General features: G+C 37.8%; 1 protein-coding gene across 4 annotated transcripts in view; it reads left to right on the top strand.

The window, feature by feature from the left end:
* FBXW11 (F-box and WD repeat domain containing 11) overlaps positions 1–20,911 on the top strand; it is a 146,783-nt gene that overhangs the window by 49,997 nt on the left and 75,875 nt on the right. Inside the window, exon 2 of one of the 4 annotated variants that reach the window (XM_006884345.1) lies at positions 8,084–8,185. The exons of 2 other annotated variants lie outside the window; for them this stretch is intronic. In XM_006884345.1, coding sequence (XP_006884407.1) covers positions 8,084–8,185 — 102 coding nt within the window. Of the gene's footprint in view, positions 1–8,083; positions 8,186–20,911 lie in introns of those variants that run through there. One more of the 4 variants, XM_006884348.1, reaches the window with a different exon arrangement.

Raw genomic sequence — 20,911 nt, 5'->3', positions numbered from 1 at the left:
CCTCCTTTCCTGTAGCCCCTTTTCTAATCCTACCTGAAGATACTCTGAAGTGTATTATCTCTGACTAGTAAATATTTAATTTAATTGTAAAATATAGTTAATAAGAAATGCTTAACTCATTACTGCCATTCAATTTAAGTAAAATACCACTACAAGGAAAAGAAAATCTGTACATATTAAGGTGGTTGTTTTGTGCTACTGAACTGACTCCTAGCTGACCCTCCAGCAAGTTTTGAGATGCAGTAAAATTGCACAAAAAGAGATTGCCATCTTTATCCCCATACAGGAGCTGGTGGATTTGAATTGCATGCCTTTGGATTGGCAGGATATTTCCTTTCCACTAGCCCAGGAGAGCTCTGTATGTGTTCAGATTATTGTGGACAGTGGAGTTTCCACCATCCAGCAGGTTTTCTGAGAATACGCACAGGAGTCGATTGTCTATCTTTCTTGTGTAGAGCAGCTGGTGATTTCGAACTGTGTGCTTTAGGTTTGACAGTGCAGTTCTTTACTACCAGAACATAGTAAGGTAGGGGACTAATATTTATTTCTTTTAAAAAAGTCTTGGGGAAAATGCCTTTAAATTGTAAATTAAGGTTTCTTCTTCTTTTTTTTAAAATTTTTAAATTTATTTATTTTATGTGTGTACCGTCAAATTGGATCTGACTGGTACAGGAGGCAATTGTTCTTCCTTCTTCAGCAGAGCGTCTGGTGGATTTGAACCATGCACCTCTGGGATTGCAGTGCAGTTTCCTGCCACTAGGCCACCAGAGCTCGCCTAATTTTTCTTCTTGTTGTTGTGTACCGTTAAGTCAAACCAACCCATAGCTGACCCTTTGGCAGGTTAATCCCGTGGGAGGAGATTGCCCATTTTCTAAAGCCTTCTGACCCTATTTTCACTACAAATGGTACTGTTTTTTGAAAGATCAAATAGAATAGTATGATTTGTGATTTGGATTGATTTTGCTGTATTTGTGTTGAAGTGAGGACAACTTCTTCTGGTAATCCCATTGAAGGCTTTTGTAGCCTACAAATCCAAATTTAGAGAGCTTGGGCTGTATCACTGAATACTTAGTGCAGACTAATGATTTCTGGTGAGATGGAAATTGTCACCAAGCACACTTAAATCATAAAATGAATTTTTTATTTTACTTCTTTTCTAGCTAATCCAGTGCTTGGGAATATACAATCAGATGTCTGAGGCTGCATATTTGTATGATTTGCATAAATAGCTATGTGGATATATTTAAAATTCTGACCTTTCAGTTAGCTGCCCACAAATAATGGTACTAGCTACCAGGACTTTTCTTTTTCTATTAACCTTTTCATTATCATGAATCTCACTCTTCTATATTATACTAGTTGGGTATGGTGGAAGTTAAATAGGGAAAAATAAGAACCTAGATTGATTATGAAAGATTATTGACTTTAGATACGAAGCTATACTGAAAGAAACTTGTGATTTAAAAACCTCTTGTAGGGTCAACTCTGATTTGGTTTAAAGTTGATGGCAATAATTTTAAGGGTCCCCCCCCTCATTTGTTTTTGTTTTGTTGTAGTCCTTTCCCACATGTTGTAGAAAATGTGATCTTTTCTTTGATACTGACTTGAATTGGCTTGACTTGATTACCTGTTACTCTCAAAACTCCCCTCTTTTTGTGTGTTGCATGGCCTACTTCTGTTCTTGACAGATAGTATTGAAAGAGTATGTGTGCTGAGTTGCATGGGGGGGGAAACCCTACTTGTACATATTAATAAAAAATTGGATGGCATATTTAGGAAGGATTAACTGCTTATGAATTGTATGTAGCACATAGTTGAAGAGCTGCTGTTCTAAGGCTAAAGTCTTAAGTTCCATAGAATAGTAAATGAGATCTCTGTGGGCCCCTCCTATGCTTACTTCATCTCAAAGTTAATGTTTTAGAAATGATAAATTAATTCTAGATCCTTGTATAAGGTTTTGATTTTCTTATGCCATTTGTTGTGCCTAGAATTTCTTTCTCTTTGTGTTCTGATTGCCTCCTGCACATTCTTCATGATTTATGTCTTCATTTAGTTGGAGGTGAGGGGAATGTATTTTTATGTGTGTGCATATTCTTGAGATCCCCTCCTTTGACCTCTTGGAGGTCTTAAGTCTTAATTGGTTTTCTGTCTGCAGACATAGATTCAGGTAAGATCTTTTTTTTGTGGAATGGAATAGTTATTTAAAGCACAAAACTCAGTTATCTCGGTGCATGATGTGTTCTCATTGCTGTTGAGTTGGAACTGACTCTCCATTGGGATAGGAGATCATTCATCTTTCCCTTAAGGAGCAGCTGTAGAAAACTCCTTAATTGCTATGCCAACAGAGCTTCCTCATGATGTTGTTGAGTATTGTCAAGTCAGAACCAATCCATAGCTGACTCCACCAGTGGGTTTTCAAAGGCAGTAATTTGCCTTTCTCCTGCAGAGCAGCTGGTGGGTTCAAATTCTGTACCTTTAGATTGACAGCACAATGCCTTACTCTTAAGTCAATAGAGTGCCCTCATGATGTCGTAGAAGTCAGAAAACTCAAAACTCATACTCCCACTGAGTCCATTCTCACTCATAGGGCCTCTCCATTGGGCTATAAATCACAAGGGGAGGAGACTGCCCATCTTTTTCCTGGAGCTCTTTGTGCATTCAAACTACCAGAGATGCATGGATTTTGGGCTAGCAGCATAACTTGCTGTGGAATATGCCACTAGACTTATAACTCATTGCTGTGGAGTCAGCTGTATCCTAGCTGACCCTACAGTGAGTTTTCAGAGGCTGTAGATTGCACAGAAGGAGATTGCCCATCTTTGTCTCACAGTACAGCTGGTGGACTTGAACCACCTGCCTTTGAGTTGGCAGCACAACTCTACCCACTAGATCACTAGAACTTCCATGCCACCAGAATCCCTAATAATTCCTTAAGGCTTCTGTAAGGCAGATGGCCTTTGTATTTAAAAGGCGGTTACTATATTTTGGAAGAACATTCTTCTAAGTGGTACAGCACTCTTCTGTCAATTGCTGTACTGGGGTAACCTGGGGTTGCTGTGATACTGAACCTTGCGCCATTGGGATGTCAAATACCCTAATGGTTACCCATGGTGGACAATGTTTGGTGGAGCTTCCCATTTAAGATAGGTTTGGAAGCAGGAGTGGCATCCACTTACTAAACAACATGTCTCTGGAAACTATGAACTTTGAGAAACTATATTTATAGAAAGGCTTCAGCTCTTTTGTTCATAGGGTCTCTATGAGTCTTATTCGACTCAACAGCAGTCAACAACAACAGCAACATTAGATGATTAACAAAGCATCTTTAAAAATATTTTTGCTAGCTATTTGTTGTTTTTATTAATTTACAAAGCAAAACAGTTTCTAGTTTAATAACTTTCTTTTTTTCTATAATTATATTTTATTAATTTTCATAAACATTTACAGAGATTTTGGGCTTCCACTCATTCATTGTTGCACTATTCTCTCTACCCTCCTCCCAGTTTGTTCTTGTCCAAATGCCACAGTGCTTGTCAAAGCCAGTTCTGATTAATCTTCTTTGTCAGTGTATCCTTTGCCATTCCCTATCACTCCTCCCTGAGAGAGACTTCACCCTGAGTCATAAGGAAAAGGGCACGGCGTATTCTCTTAGCTACTTCCTGCTGAAAAGGAACGCTGTGGGTTTCAGGGTGAAGATCTTCTCTCACTACTCTAAAGGGCCCCTTTGGCAGTAGGAAACACATAGACTATTATGGAGATTGATTTTGGAATTCAGATGCACTCTTATTGATTGTGCTTGGCTGTACATGTACATATCCTTGAAGATGTATCATGGGGGTGTTGCAACCTAGAAGACATAAATTTGACTAACAAGTTATAAGTACATGAGTCCAAAAATTATGGAAAAGTAAAAGAAAAGATTCTTTCATTGTTTTACAAACCCTCCCCCAGGTCCCCTCCACCATGCAGCCCTCGTTCTAGTCTCCTGTGATGACAGAAATACCCAGTTACATCTCTCTTTTAAATGGTTCTCTCCCTCCTCTGTTTCAGTGCAGTACACATTATTGAACCCATCTTACTCAGTCTCTCCCCAGCCCCAAGGACAGTCCCATTCTACAACAGTGGCATCATGTAATATTTGCCCTTTTGTGACTGGGATATTTCACTCAGCATAATGTTCTCCAGAGTCAACCATTTTGAATAATATTGCATGAGTTCCTTGTTTTTTAATGCAGCATAGTATTCCATTGTGCGAATATACCACAGCTTCTCTAGCCATTCGTTTGTTGATGGGCACTTAGGTTGTTTCCAACTCCTTGCTATTGTGAACAAAGCTGCAATAAACATGGGTGTGCATATATCTGCTTGGATGTCAGCTATGGTCTCTTCAGGGTATATTCCCAGTAGTGGAATTGCTGGGTCAAATGGTATCTCTATTTGCAACTTTTTGAGAAAGCGCCATACTGCTTTCCACAGGGGTTGCACCATTTTACACTCCCACCAACAGTGAATCAGGGTTCCGGTTTCTTCACAACCTCGCCAGCATTTGTTGCTTGCTGTTCTGTTAAATTTTGCTATTTTGACTGGGGTGATATGATATCTCATAGTTGTTTTAATTTGCATCTCTCTTAGGGCTAGGGATTTTGAGCATTTCTTCATGTGTTTGTTAGCCATCTGAATGTCGTCTTAGGTGAAGTATATGGTGTTGTTTTGTTTATTGAGATTATACATACCTGTTATACTACATATATAATTCAGTGATGTTGAATACATTCATAAATTTGTGTAACAGTTTTTCTTTTCTAGTTTGTTCTTTTTTGACATAAACTGCCCCTAAGACTCCCATCTAAACTTTTGGGTTGTTGATTGTCAGTTTGATTCTATATATATGTACACGTGTGTGTGTGTGTGTGTGTGTGAGAGAGAGAGAGAGAGAGAGAGAGAGAGAGAGAGAGAGATAAATAATGTTTTTGTTTTTATTCATATACATTTTATTTCACATTCATTCATATTGTGTTTCATATGATCATTCCCATATATACTGTGTCTTATAAAAATCCATCACCATTTATGTTCACTATTACTTGGTCTTTTTTTAGACCCTGCTGGATCTTTCCTAATTACTTCACACCCTCCCTTTGTCCATCATCCCCTCCCTCTCTCCCTCCCTGCTTTCCCCCCCTCCAGTCTTCTCTTTATTAGACCATTGCAGAACATGCCTTACACCAGTTGGGCCATGTTTCCTTACTAAAAGGTGAATATATTTTCTAGATAGATGGGTTCTAATAAAGACTTTCTTCAGGATTGTGACTGATCTCTAAGCTCTAAAGTAAGAGAGTGTGTAAATAGGGCAGTTCTAATACTGTGTGTGTGTGTGTGTGTATGTGTGTGTGTGTGTGTGTGTGTGTATGAGAGAGAGATGTCCATAAAACTCCCATACTCCTTTTAACTCTTGTGATTTGCATGAAAGTATGCAGATGAAATTAGTTTTCTAATTAACTCACTTTGTTTTATGACAATGATTATCTAATACTTTTATCTACTACTGTCTTTATTCTACCCATGTGAACAACAACACTGTTGTTGAAATGCAGAGTTCCTAGTCCTAGAATGACTTAATAATTGAGACTTCTGAGTAATAGATTTTGTGGCAGTTATATATATATATACACCCATCACCTGGATATTGGCCAAGATAAGTAATTTCTTCTTAATGTTCATTCTTAAGCAAATAATGAAGCTGTCGGTCTTAGGTGAGGGTGGCTTTGGCCCCAGCTCCTCACTTTAAATTCTAGCTTCATCACAGTGCTTGATCATTCTGCGAACTTGCATTCCCTCTTCTGAGTTCTGGGAAAGTAATTATGTAAGACTTTGATGGCCTACTGGTACATAGCTCTACTGCCCTCCCAAATGTGTGCAGTTGCACTAGCTGCTGGATGGGAGAAAGATGGTCAGTCTACTGCCATACAGTTTACTGCCTGTGAAAATCTGCTGCAGAGTTAGCTATGAGTTAGTTCTGACTTGATGGTACAGAAAGCAACAACAATGTTGTAAAAATGAGACATTGTAAACCGTTTATTACTGTGCAAGGACATAGTAGATACTACAATTGTCCTCTGTACCCCTCAGTGTCTTTTAGAGATATTATAAATTCTTGGATATAAGACCTTCAATTATAAATTGAAACTTTATCTGCTTCCTGTACAAGCTAAATACCAAGCTCTAAATACCACGTCTAATAAATTATTAATACTTTGAAAGACTTTGTGTTAATTTTTTCTATTTTCTCAATTGTTGATATCATTAAAGGGTTGGGAAAATGGGGAGTTTTTTTTTTTTTTAATCCTCTGCGCTTTAATTTTTTCTAAAACCTGGAGTGGAGGTTGGACCAAATAAGATTCTTTTCAGTTTTCACAGTCTGATTCTTTAATCCCTTGAAAATGAAAAATTGTTTTTCAGCAACTTTTAGTTTTCATTTATTCAGTAAAAAGATATTTCTCTGCAAGATTTAGTATTTACTCCAATGAGTAAAAACTACATAAAACTCAGATACTGTTCCCTTTATAAATAAATTCTTTTGGAAACTTGGCATCTAAAACTGCAAATGTGAAAATAATCTTTGGCTATTGGTTTTCAAATGTTAGTGTAAAAATTTATGTCAGCTCTCAAGTACATAACAGGAATTTGATAAAATAACAGCTAGCTCCTTTTAATCAAACATACATTTATGTAGAATCTTTTGTGCTTCCTTCTGGGTTAGTTTTGGAATGGCAAAATATGCTTGGAATTTTGATGATAACACATCTATGTTGACTGTGATATACTTTGGGGTAAAAGAACAAATTTGAAATATGTGATATTTTAAGTGTTACCCAAAACCTGCTCAGTGTATTATTCTGTTTGGTTCCTCTGATTGTGTATTCATGAAATATTTTTTCCAAATAATCTGTATTCTTTATCCTTTTATATTAGAAATGAGATGCAGCTTATAAGTTAGCAGATGCTATATAGTAGCTTAGATCTATCTGATCTAAGCAGATTTGTGTTTTTAAGTACTGTAGTTGGAGTGACAGTAGAATTTACTATCAAACCATAACTTTTGAGAATGAAAGTTAAGTTGAGATATGTGCAAACCAGGGCTGTCCTGGGCAAATGAGAATGGTTGCCAATAACAACTAGACTAAGTTTATAAAGGTCTTCTTTATAAAGATTCTTTTAGTGTTTTGATTGAACCCAAACACTGATTTTAAAATATTTTCCAAGATAATTGACTTTCTATAATAAATTAGATATGAAAAAATAGTTTTTGAATACTTTAAATAATGCACTATTTTACTTTTTTGGTAATCCTGTTCAACCAGTAAAGAATGGTCAAGGATAAATTAAATAAGCTTTTAATTTTCAGTCATGTCAGAGAAACAAAATCTGAAATTTAAAAACCATGCCTTTCCAAAGTTTTCTTTTGGGAAAGGAGTTTAGTTGACAATGAAAATCAAGTATGTCACCTGCTTACCTAAGTCTGTCACAGATTGGTGAGAAGAATGTTACTTTTAGTGGCAGGTGAATGAATTTTGAGTTCTGATTCTGCCCCTACTGGCTGTGCATCTTTGTGCAGAAATTATCTGTCCTCCTAACTCAGATTCCTTACACTGTAGAGAACACATGTAATGAGCGCAGCACGTAGAAGGGTTTTAAGCAATGGTGGCAATTATATGAAATGGGCCAGAAATCATTACTGGTATGAAGCTATAGTCATAATCTCACCATTAAATCTTATTTTGCACTCAGACAGTCACAGCTCTTTTTAATGATTTTTCATTCAGACATTCTTTTTGTCTCTCTTTTTGATTCTGTCCACTGTGTCCTGAGAAGTTAGTGGCAAAACAAACTTCCTTTCCAGAGAATAGAACATGGGCCCCTCTCCAACGGTTTCTGTAAACTGTTTCCTAGGACTGTGCCTGGCATCCACCTGGCCAAGGGTGCATCCCCTGCCCCAACTAACCTTCAAGTTGCTTGTGTGAAGGAGTGATTTGTTGCGGCCTCTAACTGCTTCTTCTCTTCCTTCCTTTTTGTCATCCTGCAGTGTTCTGTGCCAAGGTCTTTGTGGCTAGGCTGCGCCAACCTGGTAGAGAGCATGTGCGCACTGAGTTGCCTGCAGAGCATGCCCAGTGTCAGATGTCTCCAGGTGCCTCTCTTCTTTCTTGTTGTAAATGTGTTTTTTACGTATGCCATGAACATTTGTTGAAACTTGCAGTAGTGTGTTTAATCCAGTGTTAAGTCTGCTAAATGTTCTGTGTAACCCTCTGCTTTCCTCCAGCCTGGGTGCCCCTCTTAGAGTAGTTAGTACCAAGAGGGGCCTTCTCAACAAAATAGATCCGTGGCTGGGCCCTATCTTCCCTCCCCTTTTTCTCTCCTCCTTTTTATCTTCCTCAGTTCTCCCTTTCCTTCTCCCAAGTTGTGATTCTCATGTTTAATAGTTTGCATGTGCCCAAAACCTCAGACATTTTCCATTTGGGTACCTTTAATAGTTCTTTGTTGAGTTGGGAGGGTTTCTTAATTGAAGTGATGGCTTTTCTATTTTTGAAACTCATCCTTTTGGCTTTTTTTTTTCTACCCCCCCCCTTTCAATATATGGGGGCAGGGAATCACTAATGGTGTAAAAAGCTCAAATTTAAGTTTATAAAGATCACAGCTTTATGCTACCATTATGAGTCAGTTTGGGCCATTCCCCAAAGTTCATACATGACACGTGTCCTCAGGTTTTCCCAATTTCCAGGCCGGGCTGGCAGAGAATTCCACAGATAAAACTAGCACTTATGGGGCAGGGGTAAGGTTGGGGGCCGGGGTGGCACAGAGAAAACTGTTAGTTGGAGTACAGCTGAACTGATAGTACTTGTTGGGATGGTTTCTAAGGGAGCCAGGGCAGAATACATTGTGGCTTTATTTGGGGTGCTCACTTTTGAGAAAGCATGTATAAGGTGAAGTATATTACTACAACAATATTCAGTTTTCATCTCTGCATATTCTAGACAGTTTGGTATATCTTTAAAAAGCAAAAAATTCCTGGCATCCTGTTGAGACTGACTGTCCTGTTTTAGGAAAACAGCATATAATTAAGAAACGAATAGAAGGATGGCACGATGACTTTATTGTTCTCAAGGTTATCTTTATGTACATGTTTACAATTTTTAAATGGATCTGGAGAGCCAGGAAGAAAGAAAAATTTCCTTCATATAATGGGTTGTGCATTCTACTATTTACCTTTCTGTTGACAAACTTTCTGAATAGCATTGATATGTTTGTGGATTCAAATGATTTTATTTAGAAAAATGTATTGGCATCTTAATATAAATACCTGAAGAATTTATATAAAGTTGAGTTGCCAGAATTCTGTATGAAAGACATTACTGCATGTGCTTTTCTTATTGCTTTATAATGGACATTTGCCATTATAGTAATAGTGTACTTTTTGGTCTTTGTTTTTCTGAAAATGCTTATTTGTGCATTAGAACTGTTGAACTTACTGTAGTGGCAGACTCAGTTTGGTGTGTGTCCCCTTCTCCGTTTTCTCCCCAGAATTGAAAATTTAAACAGAAAAAGTATTGTAGTTCTCCCCCCACCTCCCCAGTTACTCTCTGCTGCACCACTGGGGGCCTGTAACTCACACCCCACTATAAGCTGATCACTAAAAAAGTGAATTTGAGGTCCAAGCCTCATGGCTATGTCAATAAGACATATGTCACAAATTCCCAATCTAGGCCAATGCAAAGCAAAGCAGCCTTGGCCAGGACTGTAACCACTTTACATCAGCACCTGTTAGGTTTTAGAATCCACCTTTCCAATCAACTGCAGATGGCTGAGGATCAGATGCGGCAGCCGCCCAGGCTCCCCTCACCACCTCTGACCACAGCCTGTGGTCAGAGTATTATGTACTTGATTAGTTCTGGGAGTGCAGATTTTTTTAAAAAAATAAATATATACAGTTACAGTGGAAGTGTATTTTATTCACTGAATGATTCATCTCTTGTAGTGAAAGTATTTTACGAGAGAAAATTAGATCCTTGCCTTGACTGGACCATATTCAGTGTATGGAACAATATTGTCTTTAGAGGTACATAAGATGTTGTTTACTTTGGTTTTAATTTTCCTTAGTATATTAATTCAGAGTATATAGCACAATAAAATCAAATGTATACTTAGCTGATTTGGAATTAGGAAATCATTATTCTGCTTAGTTTTACATGTTAGTGGAGAGTTAAGATGTATTAATAAACTTGGGACACTTACTTCCTTTCCACTTATTTGTTTTATCTATTTATTTAATGCCAGTGTTTCTCCTTTCTACCTTGAATCACCAGGCAGTGCTAAATTAAGTAACTTTTAATTTGGCTGTGGATTTTCCAAGCATACTTAGTCTATGCTATATCTTTTGTGTCAGTCACAATGATGACTCTTTTTTTTGACACTGCACACCTCTCAACAGACTCATTTTAAGCAGAAATAAGGAGTGGATCATTCCAGTGCCTGTCATCTGTGAGGATGCTTCAGAATAAATATCTCTCACCACCAACTGTACTTGATGCTTCACTTCCATTAGTTTTATAACAACACTGAGGAATACAATAATTATCCCCATAGTTCATCTTCAGTTTGTTTAGCTCCACAATCAACGCTCTTGTAACCAGCAGCCAGGAAATCAAAAGGCAAATTGCATTGGGAAAGTCTGCTGTCTGTCAGAGACCTTTCTTTCCAGAGTACTGAAGAGCAGTGATGTCATTCTGGAGACGAAGGTGTACCTGATCCAGGCCATCATCAATCATCATCATCAGTCGTAATTAATAGCTTTGCATCAGAAAGGTGGACCTTGACTAGGGATAATAGAAAGAGAATTGATGCCTAAACAGGTTTGTTATGGAGAGGGTGAAACCAGGCTGCTTCTGGAGGCAAGGATTCTGAAGCTCCATCTGACATACTTTGGGCATGTTGCAGGGAGGGACCGGTCATTGGAGAGGGACATCTTGCTTGGGAGGGTGGAGGGACAGCACAAGAGAGGAAGACCCTTGATGAGATGGATTGACTCAGTGACTGGGGTAGTGGGAGTGTAGGTATGTCAGAACGATAAGATTGGCACAGGATAGAGTGAGCAGAATAAGCAGTAGAACTGGTATTAGAACCCAAGATTTAGTAGATTCTAAAACTGGTTTTCTTCTTCACTGGAATGCTGCCATTTATATACAGGGCTTAGGATGACGTGGGGCATGTTTTGGCCCCCCCCCCATATTTTTGTATATGGAAACTTATACTGTTACTATTTGATTTGCTTAGTCTATTTGAAATTGGAAATATTTAGTGTTGAGGGCTCAGTGATGCTAGCTAAAGTGACCTAAGTCAGACCTGTGAACTAAAAATCCAGACTGGAACACCTTCTCAACCCTCCTCGCACACTGCCTGCCCTACCTCCGCCTTCTCTTTCTCTCTCTCTGTCTGTGTATGTGTGTGTGAGTGAGAGAGAGAGAGAGAGAGATTGAGATTGAATATTAGCCAAATCTGGTGTGTTTATAAAAATGTGAACCAGCTTAAACTAGCACTGACATGCTGCATTTTCCAAAACTAGAATATCTGGTTCTCTTTGAACAAGTTGTTCGCAGGGAGAGAGGTGGGCAGTCTCTTAGTGATTTACAGCCTCAGAAATTAGGATGAAGGTGAGCTGTCTGTTGATTGTGACTCAGTTGCAGTGAGTTAAGTTTAAATTGTCAACAACATGGAATTAGAATTTGTTTCAGGTATGCTTATTCAGACAGTTGATGGTTAAATCAGATAATTAAAAATTAAGATCATGCAGAGTATTAATTGTCCAGACTCCTATGGTATGAGAAGACCAATGCTACTATTGTAGATGATGCAGTGAACCCTGGAAGAGCCCAGACTTGACTGGGCTAACTTGCTTTTTCTGGAGTTCACAGATTTCCGCCTTCAGCGGAACATACTCTTTAACTACTGTTGTTAGTTGATTTGACTCATAGTGAACCTGTGTATGACAGAACTAAACTCTGCCCTTTCTTGTGCTATTCTCAAAATCTCTACTGTGCTTTAAGCTCATTGTTGGAACCCTTGCCTCAGTGGCTCTTATTGAGGTCCACCTTTTTTTTTCTAAGTCTTTCTAATTCATTGCAAAATTCAGGCTGCCAGTTACAATATTGAAGAATTCTGTGGGCAAAATATTGGGAGATGCAGGAAGCATCAAAAGGAGAAGAAAGTGAATACATGGAATGACTGTCTTACAATTCATGTGGTGTCACTTGATTAAGAGCTAGTGGTACTGACATCTAAGCTGAGATGAAGGTATTGGTTAAACAACTAAACTCAACAAATCCCAAACAACAGCAAACAAACAAAACCCTAGATATTTACAGAATCTCATTTGAGATGTTTCAGCAAACACATACAGTGATGGACACTGTCATCTGTGCTGAGACATTTGGAAGACAGTTATTGACTTCAAAGAAAGATGATCCAAAGGAATGCAGAACTCATTAATATCACACACAAGTAAAATCTTGCTGAATATAATTTAAAATGACTACAGCAGTGTGCTGACAGGGAACTTCTAGAAATACAAGCTAGAATCAGAAGAGTATCGGTTAAGGGATAACATTACTGATGGGAGATGGATTGTGACTAAAAGCAGAAAAAGTTGTTGACCTCTGTTTTATTGATTATGCAAAGCTATTTGACTGTGTGTGTGTGGCTCATAACAAATTATGGATAACATTGGGAAGAATGGGAGTGCCAAAACATTAAGCAGTAGTTTGAATGTGGAATGTGAGGCTCTAGGGAGTGGACTTAGAAGTTTTCTGGGAATGTCTTGTTAACTACTGAGTTGAGAGCATAAGGTAGTACTAATTACTTATGATAGCAGGGACCATTGTAATCACGTTTTAGATCTTCCTTTTCAAAGGTTACCCTACTTCCTTGAAGACATGCTCTTCTTTCCATTGGGTTTCCAAAGCCATAAATCTTTACATTGAAAAACCTGCACATTGTTCTTCTGCAGATGGCTGGTGGGTTTTGGAATGCTGGTCTTTCATTTAGCAGCCTGGCATCTGGTGCACCATACCACCAGGCTTCTTTTTCCAAACTCCATTGTGTATAAAAATCAAAAGCAAAACAAAAACCACTGTTGTTGAACTGGTTCTGACTCATAATGACTCCATTAGATTTACAAGGCTGTAAATCTTTATGGGGAGACGTTGATAACCCCCTTTCTCCTGTGGATTGGACTAGTGAAGCCACACTGCTGATTTTTTGGCCAGCAACTCAGTATGTTTCACACACCACGGCCCCTCAATAAGTACTGGACTGGGCAAAAAAAGGCAACAAACTTCCTTCTTCTTGCTTTTTTTATTTATTAAATTTTCAGTATTCTTTAGGGTATAGTGAGCCACAGTGGTCTGAAAAGGTTATGGTGAAGGCTTGTTATAGCTACTAGTATGTAAAAAGGGAGATCACTTGGTAGAATGAACCCTTGGCTTTGGAGCAGACAGACATTAATTCTAGTGCTGTTTTAGCCCTGTGACACTAAAAATGTTTATTTTCATGAACCTTTGGCTCCTCATCTTTAAAAGAAAAACACAGTTGAATGTATCTTTCAGGGCTTTTTTGAAGTAAAATTTTTATTTTATGCAGGTTTGCTTACAAAGTTTGTATACATTGTTTTTCACATTGAATCGTTCTCATTTCTTTTACCCACTCCTCCTTCTAACCATAAGATGGCATCCTCGCTCCTCTGTTATACACCCCCCCTTTTGGATCCTCATACATGTTTTACTAGTTAGGGTACTACAAAAATAATGATCTTATACAGTATTTGTCCTTATGTGATTGAGTTAGTTCACTCAGCATAATGTTCTCCAGTCCCCCTCAAGTTAGGTCATGATTTTCAAAATCATTGCTCCTGCACGCTGTGTAGTATTCCATTGTGTGAATGTACCACATTTTTTTCTTTAATTAATTGCGATGAAAGTTTATAGAGAATTAGGATTTCCAGTTATTCATTATTGCACTTTTCTCCCTGCCCACCCTCCCCCCAATTCACTCTTCTCCTTGAGAAGTAAAAGAAAAAGACTTTCATTGTTATGCAATCCCTCCCCCCAAGCCCACTCCACTGCGCAGCCTTCTTTCTGGACTCCTGTCATGACAATAATATACAATCATACATCCCTTTTAAACAGTCCTCTCCCTCATCTCTTTCAATGCAGTATACATTGTTCCTCCCCTCCTTCTCTGTCTTCCCTCAACCCGGATGTCAGTCCCATTTTACAACAGTGGCCCTATTTATCCTTTTGTGGCTGAGATATTTCACTCTGCAAAATGTCCTCCAGGGTCACCCATTTTGCATAAGATTTTATGTGTTTCTTGTTTTTCAGTGCTGCATAGTATTCCATTGTGTGAATATACCAGAGCTTCTCTATCCATTCGTTTGTTGATGGGCATTTGGGTGTTTCCAATTCTCTGCTAGTATGAACAGAGCCTCAATAAACATGGGTGTGCATATATCTGCTTGGTTGGCAGTTATGGTTTCTTTAGGGCAAATTCCCGAAGTGGAATTTCTGTGTCAAGTGGTATTTCTATTTGCAATTTTTTGAGAAAGCGCCATACAGCTTTCATAGTGGTTGCACCATTTTACACTCCCACCGGCAGTGAATAAGGGTTCCAGTTTCTCCACAACCTCGCCAGCATTTTGTTGCTTGCTGTTCTGTTAAATTTTGCTATTCTGACTGGGGTGAGATGATATCTCATTGTTGTTTTGATTTGTATCTCTCTTAGAGCTAGGGATTTTGAACATTTCTTCATGTGTTTGTTTGCCATCTGAATGTCATCTTTGGTGAAGTTCCTGTTCATATCCTGTGCCCATTTTTCAATTGGATTGTTTACCTTGTTGTGGTGCTCGAGTATCTTATAAATTCTAGATATAAGTCCCTTGTCTGACATGTCATTACCAAATATTTTTTCCCCAATCCATGGCTTCCTTTTTTACCCTGTTGAAGAAGTTTTTGGATGTGCATAGGAATTTGATTCTTAGAAGATCCCATTCATCTATTTTATCCTCTCCTGGTTGTAGAGTACCACAGTTTGTTAATCCATTTGTTTGTGGTTGGACATTTTGGCTATTTCCATGTTCTTACAGTGTGAATAACAGTGCTGTGAACATTGGTGTACAAATCTCGTGAGTGCACATCAGTTCTGTTTTTCTTGAGGTGTATTCCAAGCAATGGAATAACTGGGTCATTCGGAATTTCTGTGTTTAGGTTTTTGAGGAAGTGCAAAACTGCTTTCCAGAGTGGTTGTACCATTTTATAATCCCATTAACAGTGAATAAGAGTTCTCATCCTCTCCAACATTTATTTATTTGCTTTCCTATTAAACTTTAACACTGCTACTGACATGAGATGGCATCTCATTGTGGTTTTGATTTGCATCTCTCTTACTGTCAGTGATTTCCTTATAGTGCTTTTGTAAGTAAATATCAGTTCCCTCTTACTGATTGCCTACTGTTGGGGATGGACCACTGTTTCTTTTCTTGTTTATCCTTTCCTATCCTAGAAGAGGGAATTCCAATTTTATAGATTTATATTCCCGTGTTCAGATTGTCAGAGTAAGGATAATCAAAAAGTTGATAATTGTGGTGTTCCCTCTGATGCTCTTTGTTTCTTTAGGCCGTTTTTTCTTAAAGTCAGAATGTTTGTTCAATTTACCTCTTTTATTTTGTGAAGCTTTGTCATCTCTTGTTGATGATCCTGTTGTACTCTAGGTTGCTTACTGAATTTGTAATATTTTACACACATATTTTTACCTTTGTTAAAAAAAAGTGTGTGAAATATATATGTTTAAAAAAAACCAAACAAAAACAACAGTCCTGGTAACCTCACCATCCTAAAAGAACATTTGTTCTTTTTTAGGTTGTCTTCCTCCTGCTTTTTTCGGAAGGAGGAAACTAGTAGAAGCTAGAATCCCTGTGTGATTATGGTGATGGTGATAAGGCTAGCAGTGGTATTTTGAATGCCTCTTGGAAGACCCACGCTTGGCTGTGAGTTCACTAGAAGGATAAAGGCGGACCTCATCTTACATAGCTTCTCTTACCCCTGTACTTAACCGAAAATAACTCTGAGCTTTTAGTAAGTGTAAGAGTAAATTTTAAAATGGTCTGCACTAAAATAAAGAGAACCATTCTGTTTTTTCTGGAGCATTTAAAACTAAGTCTTGGGCTATGTAATTAAAACAACAACAACAACAACAACAACAACAACAACAAAAAACCCCAACCAAAAACAAAAACAACAAACCAGCTTTGATAGATCATTGTTTAATGCCAAAGGATAAACAAAAGATAACAATTGTCACTGAGCATTTTGATAGGAAAAATAGTTTCTTTTGACTCCATGTCTCACTTCTAGACAGTTACTTATAAGTGTCTAATTGGTTTTTTAGAACAAACGAAGGAGGGAAAACCCCCTCTTTATGCTATATATAATATAACCATTTACCATCTGTTCATATTGGCGTATTAAAAAAAGCTCCTCATTTTCCTTTTTACAGCTGCAAAAAAAATCCCATCATGTGGCTTTAAATGAAAAACAATCAAACAAAAACCCCAAACCCAACTACTCCAAGTTTCCTATTGAAGGCTGTAACCTTTCATCTTCTGCCGCAAATGTTTTAAGTCCTCTTTTTGTTGTGCAAGCAAGGTTGTGTCATCTGCTTAACAAAGTTGATGAGTCTACCTCCAGTCCTAATGTTGCATTCTTCATGCTACTGCTTCTTATACTATTTGCTTAGTGTACAGATTGAATAGATATGGAGAGGATACAACCCTGCTGCATACCTTTTGTCAATTTAACCATGCAGTGTTTCCTTATTCTGTTTGGACAGCTGCTTCTTGGTCTATGCTTAGGTTTCACATAAGTGTTTTCTAAAGCCCGTTCTTATTCATAATAATCTATGTTCCAAATTATCCATAATTTCTTATGATTCACTCAGTCAAATGCCTTAACTATGCAACACAATGCTGTGAGTCATGGGATACTATACATACCCATACAAGAAGGCCTTTTAATACAACTGTTATTCAACCACCAAAGCCAAAGATGATGAAGTTGAGGATTTTTTACAAGCTTCTGCACTCTGAAGTTGATTGAACATGCAATTAAGATGCATTAAATAATAATAATTGGTGACTCTTATGCAAGAATTGGAAATAAAGAAAAAAATATGGTAGTTGGGGGAAAATGGACTTGGTGACAGAAATAAAGCTAGAGAGTGCATGATAGAATTCTCTAGAATCAATAATTTATTCATGGAAAATACTTTTTTGAAAAAGAAAACAAAACGCCAAAACCTCAAACAAAACCAAAATCCCAGCAACCCAAACATGTATGACTATACATCTTACCTGATAGACTACACAGGAATCAGATTTATCACATCTGTGGCAAAAGACATGGAAAAGCCCATTATCAGCAGTCAAAATAAGGCCAGCAACTTACAGTGAAACAGGTTATCAGCTACTTACATAAATCCAGATGGAAGATGAAGAAAATGAAAGTCATTGTTTTGGTCCATGAGAACCAGAACAATGACTGTGCATCTACTTCAGCTGAATTATAAAACCGCCTCAACAGTTGATTTGAGGCATTGAACACTAATGACTGAAGGAAGAGCAGATGAGTTGTGGGTGATATCAAGAACATCCTCCATAAAATGTGCAACAGTGAGTGAATTATAATCTAACTTTTCTGTAAACTTTTGTTTACAGTTATGTTATAATGATAATAAAAAAATTTCCTTTATTTTTAAAAAGAACATCCTCCATGAAGAAACATAAAAGGCACATAAAAAAAAGTCCAAAATAGGAAAGACAGAAACTTGCCCTGGAATGAAAAGAAGCCAAAAGTAAGGAAAAGAATATTGAAGTAAGAGGAAAGAAAGCTGAACAGAAGATATTAAAGGACAGCTCAGGAAGACAGAGCAGAGTATTATAATGAAATGGGCAAAGAGCTGAACTTGGGAAACGAAAAGGGAAGAACACAGTTTACATTTTTTTAAAAAATTTTATTATTTTTTTGTGTGTGTGTGCGCGTGTACTGTCAAATCACATCTGACTGGTACAGGAGGAGATTGTCCCTCCTTCCCTGGCAGAGCATCTGGTAGATTCGAACCGTGCGCCTCTGGGATTGTAGTTGCAGCTCCTTGCCACTAGGCCACCAGAGCTCCCCCCACAGTTTACATTTTTAAAGCTCGAAGAACTAGTAAAGGATTCTATGCGCAACATCTTGAATAGAAAAAAAAAAGATGGAAAGAATACACACAGTTACTGTACCAAAAGAAATTGGTCAACATATAAAGATTTCAGGAAATGGCCTAAGTTCAAGAACCAGTGGTGCCTAAGGAAGTCCAAGAGACACTGAAGGCACTGGCAACACAAATGTACAAACAACCCTAGGAATTAATGACATTTCAGGTGAAATGTTTCAACAAACACTTGCAGTCCTGGATATGCTCACTTGGTAGACTGATCAACCGAGTGGAAGAGATCCATCTTCTCATTTTTTAAAAAACTCCAAAAAACAACTGGTGATCCAACAGAGTAGGAAAGTTATTGAACATTTATCATTAGTATCACATGCAAGTGAAATCTTGCTGAAAAAGATTTACAAATGGCTGAAACTATATTAGGGAACTGCTAGAAATTTAAATTGGATTCAGAAGAGATCATGGTATCATTGCTGATGTTAGATACTGAAGGCAGAGAATTTCAGAAAGTTTTTTGTGTTTTATTGGCTATGCAAAGGTATTTGACTGTAGATTGTAACAAATTGTAAGCAACATTGAGAAAGATATATAATCTCTGATAAATTAGCCTATTTTCATCTTAAAATATATTACCCTGTTTTCAAGTGAAAATTCACTTGAAAATAGGCTAATTTTCATAATCAATCAGTGAAATTTTTTCTTTCTGTTTACCCCTCATATAAGCGCTCCTGTCCCCCAGTTTTGTAATTGAGCAGGTTGTACGGAGTTGGGAAGTAAGTTGCATCGGAAAGCTGTTGTCCATTCAGCACTGGTGGCACTGTAGTTCCATCCTATTGGTGACTTTATGGTTCAGTATAGTTGGAGCTGTTAATCACTGTGGTTCTTGCTGGAACCAAGGACCCCTTTGAAGGTAGTTAGCCTACAACTCTTGTTGATTTCTGACGAATTGTATGTGGTGAACCACCTCATTGGTAATTTCATTAGACTCAGCTGTCAAGTTCTTAACTCTGTCTGATCATCTCTTGTCACCCACTGGTTGGCTTTCTAATATGAATGGTGTATTTGTCCAGGAATGGTGTCATTCCTCCCATCTTGTGTTTTACCCACAGGCTATGATATTTATTAATTTTTTTTTCTCTTGGATCCAGCAATTTGAAGAAGAGTAAAGTAGCCATTACCGAAGGAGGTGATTGTAAAGTAGCCATGAGGGTTCACTGCAGTGCTGTGTATAATATTGAACAGTTTAATACCCGTACATGGTAAAAGTATTGGTCAGAGACTCAGCAGATCCTGAATTGGACAGATTGGCACAGCAGCTGCAACAGTGGTCTCAAGTGAGAAGTGATTATAAGGATGGTGCAGGATCAGACAGTGGTCTGATCGGACATGGTAGCTCTCATTTGGAGCTGACTAAGGACAGCTTCTGTTATTCCATAATTCTAGAATAAAATAAATTGTGACTATGAAATGAAGATGTAGATCTTCAGTGACTTGGAAAGATAGTTTCAACATGCTTGGAAAAAATAAAACTACACCAAAAAATCAACACACCACAACTACTGAAGAGCATGTTTGAAATAGTTTGTGTCTTTGTACTTCATATGTGGGGGGTTGGAATCCAGTTTGGAAGTTGTCTGTAGGAGTTGGATTCTACAGAGGCTTTTTTGCCGGTACTAGTGAGGATTAGGGTGGAATGTTGATTTCGTTAATGGGTGTGAGATGATGTGATTCCTATTTAAAGACCTATTAAAACAAGCTTGGAAGCAGGACTGGCATCACTTCGAAATGGCTTGCCTCCGGAACTCTGAATGTGGAGAAACGACGAAAGTTATACAAGTGTTGAGGTCTTTCATTCATAGGGTTGCTGAGTCGTTTGCGGCTCAGCAGCACTGAACAACAAACAACTTCATATGTGTGTGAGAGACAGGCTGATATAGTGATTCACCCTGCTTTCCTTACCTTCAGTTTGTGTACTTAGTATACTGATAGTCAAATGTAGGTGTAAATGTCACTAACTCAAAACATATTACTATCCAGCTGAAACTGACTCATAGCTGACCTTCCAGTGTGTATTCTGAGGCTGTAACTTGTACAAGAGATTACCTGTCTCTCTTCTGCAGAGCTGCTGAGAGCTCCCTTAATGGAAATGTAAAAATAAGATTTTGGTGTTTGTTTTTTTTTTTAACGCTGTTTGGTTATTTTGTGAAGTTTTGGGGGTTTTTGTACGAGTGAGTTTATTGTGTCTTTCTCGTAAATCTAGATACGTTGTCAGCTGTCTCATTCAAACTTAAAATTATTAAACATTTTTATATGAAATTCACTGATTTTCAGTAAACAGTTGAATAATGAACTGTCATCTAGTCAGTTTTCTTGTCTTAACATGTGAGTTATCATTTCTGTCTCTTAAAGAATTTTTCATACAACCCTATTTCTAAATCTTTTTTTATTGTACTTTTTTAAAAGAAAACTTTGACTATTGCATAGTTAGTTGTCCTAAAGTTACTTTAAAAAAATAGCTTTATTGTTTTACCTTTTACATTTAGTCCTGCAATAGAGTAGATGTGTGTGTTGGGGAGGGGCAGTGAAGAGATATAAATTTAAG

This window comes from Elephantulus edwardii, unplaced genomic scaffold (genome assembly GCF_000299155.1).
Source record: "Elephantulus edwardii isolate Elephantulus edwardi_28Jun2011 unplaced genomic scaffold, EleEdw1.0 scaffold00033, whole genome shotgun sequence".
NCBI lineage: Eukaryota > Metazoa > Chordata > Mammalia > Macroscelidea > Macroscelididae > Elephantulus > Elephantulus edwardii.
This window is presented reverse-complemented; position numbering and strand designations above follow the sequence as displayed.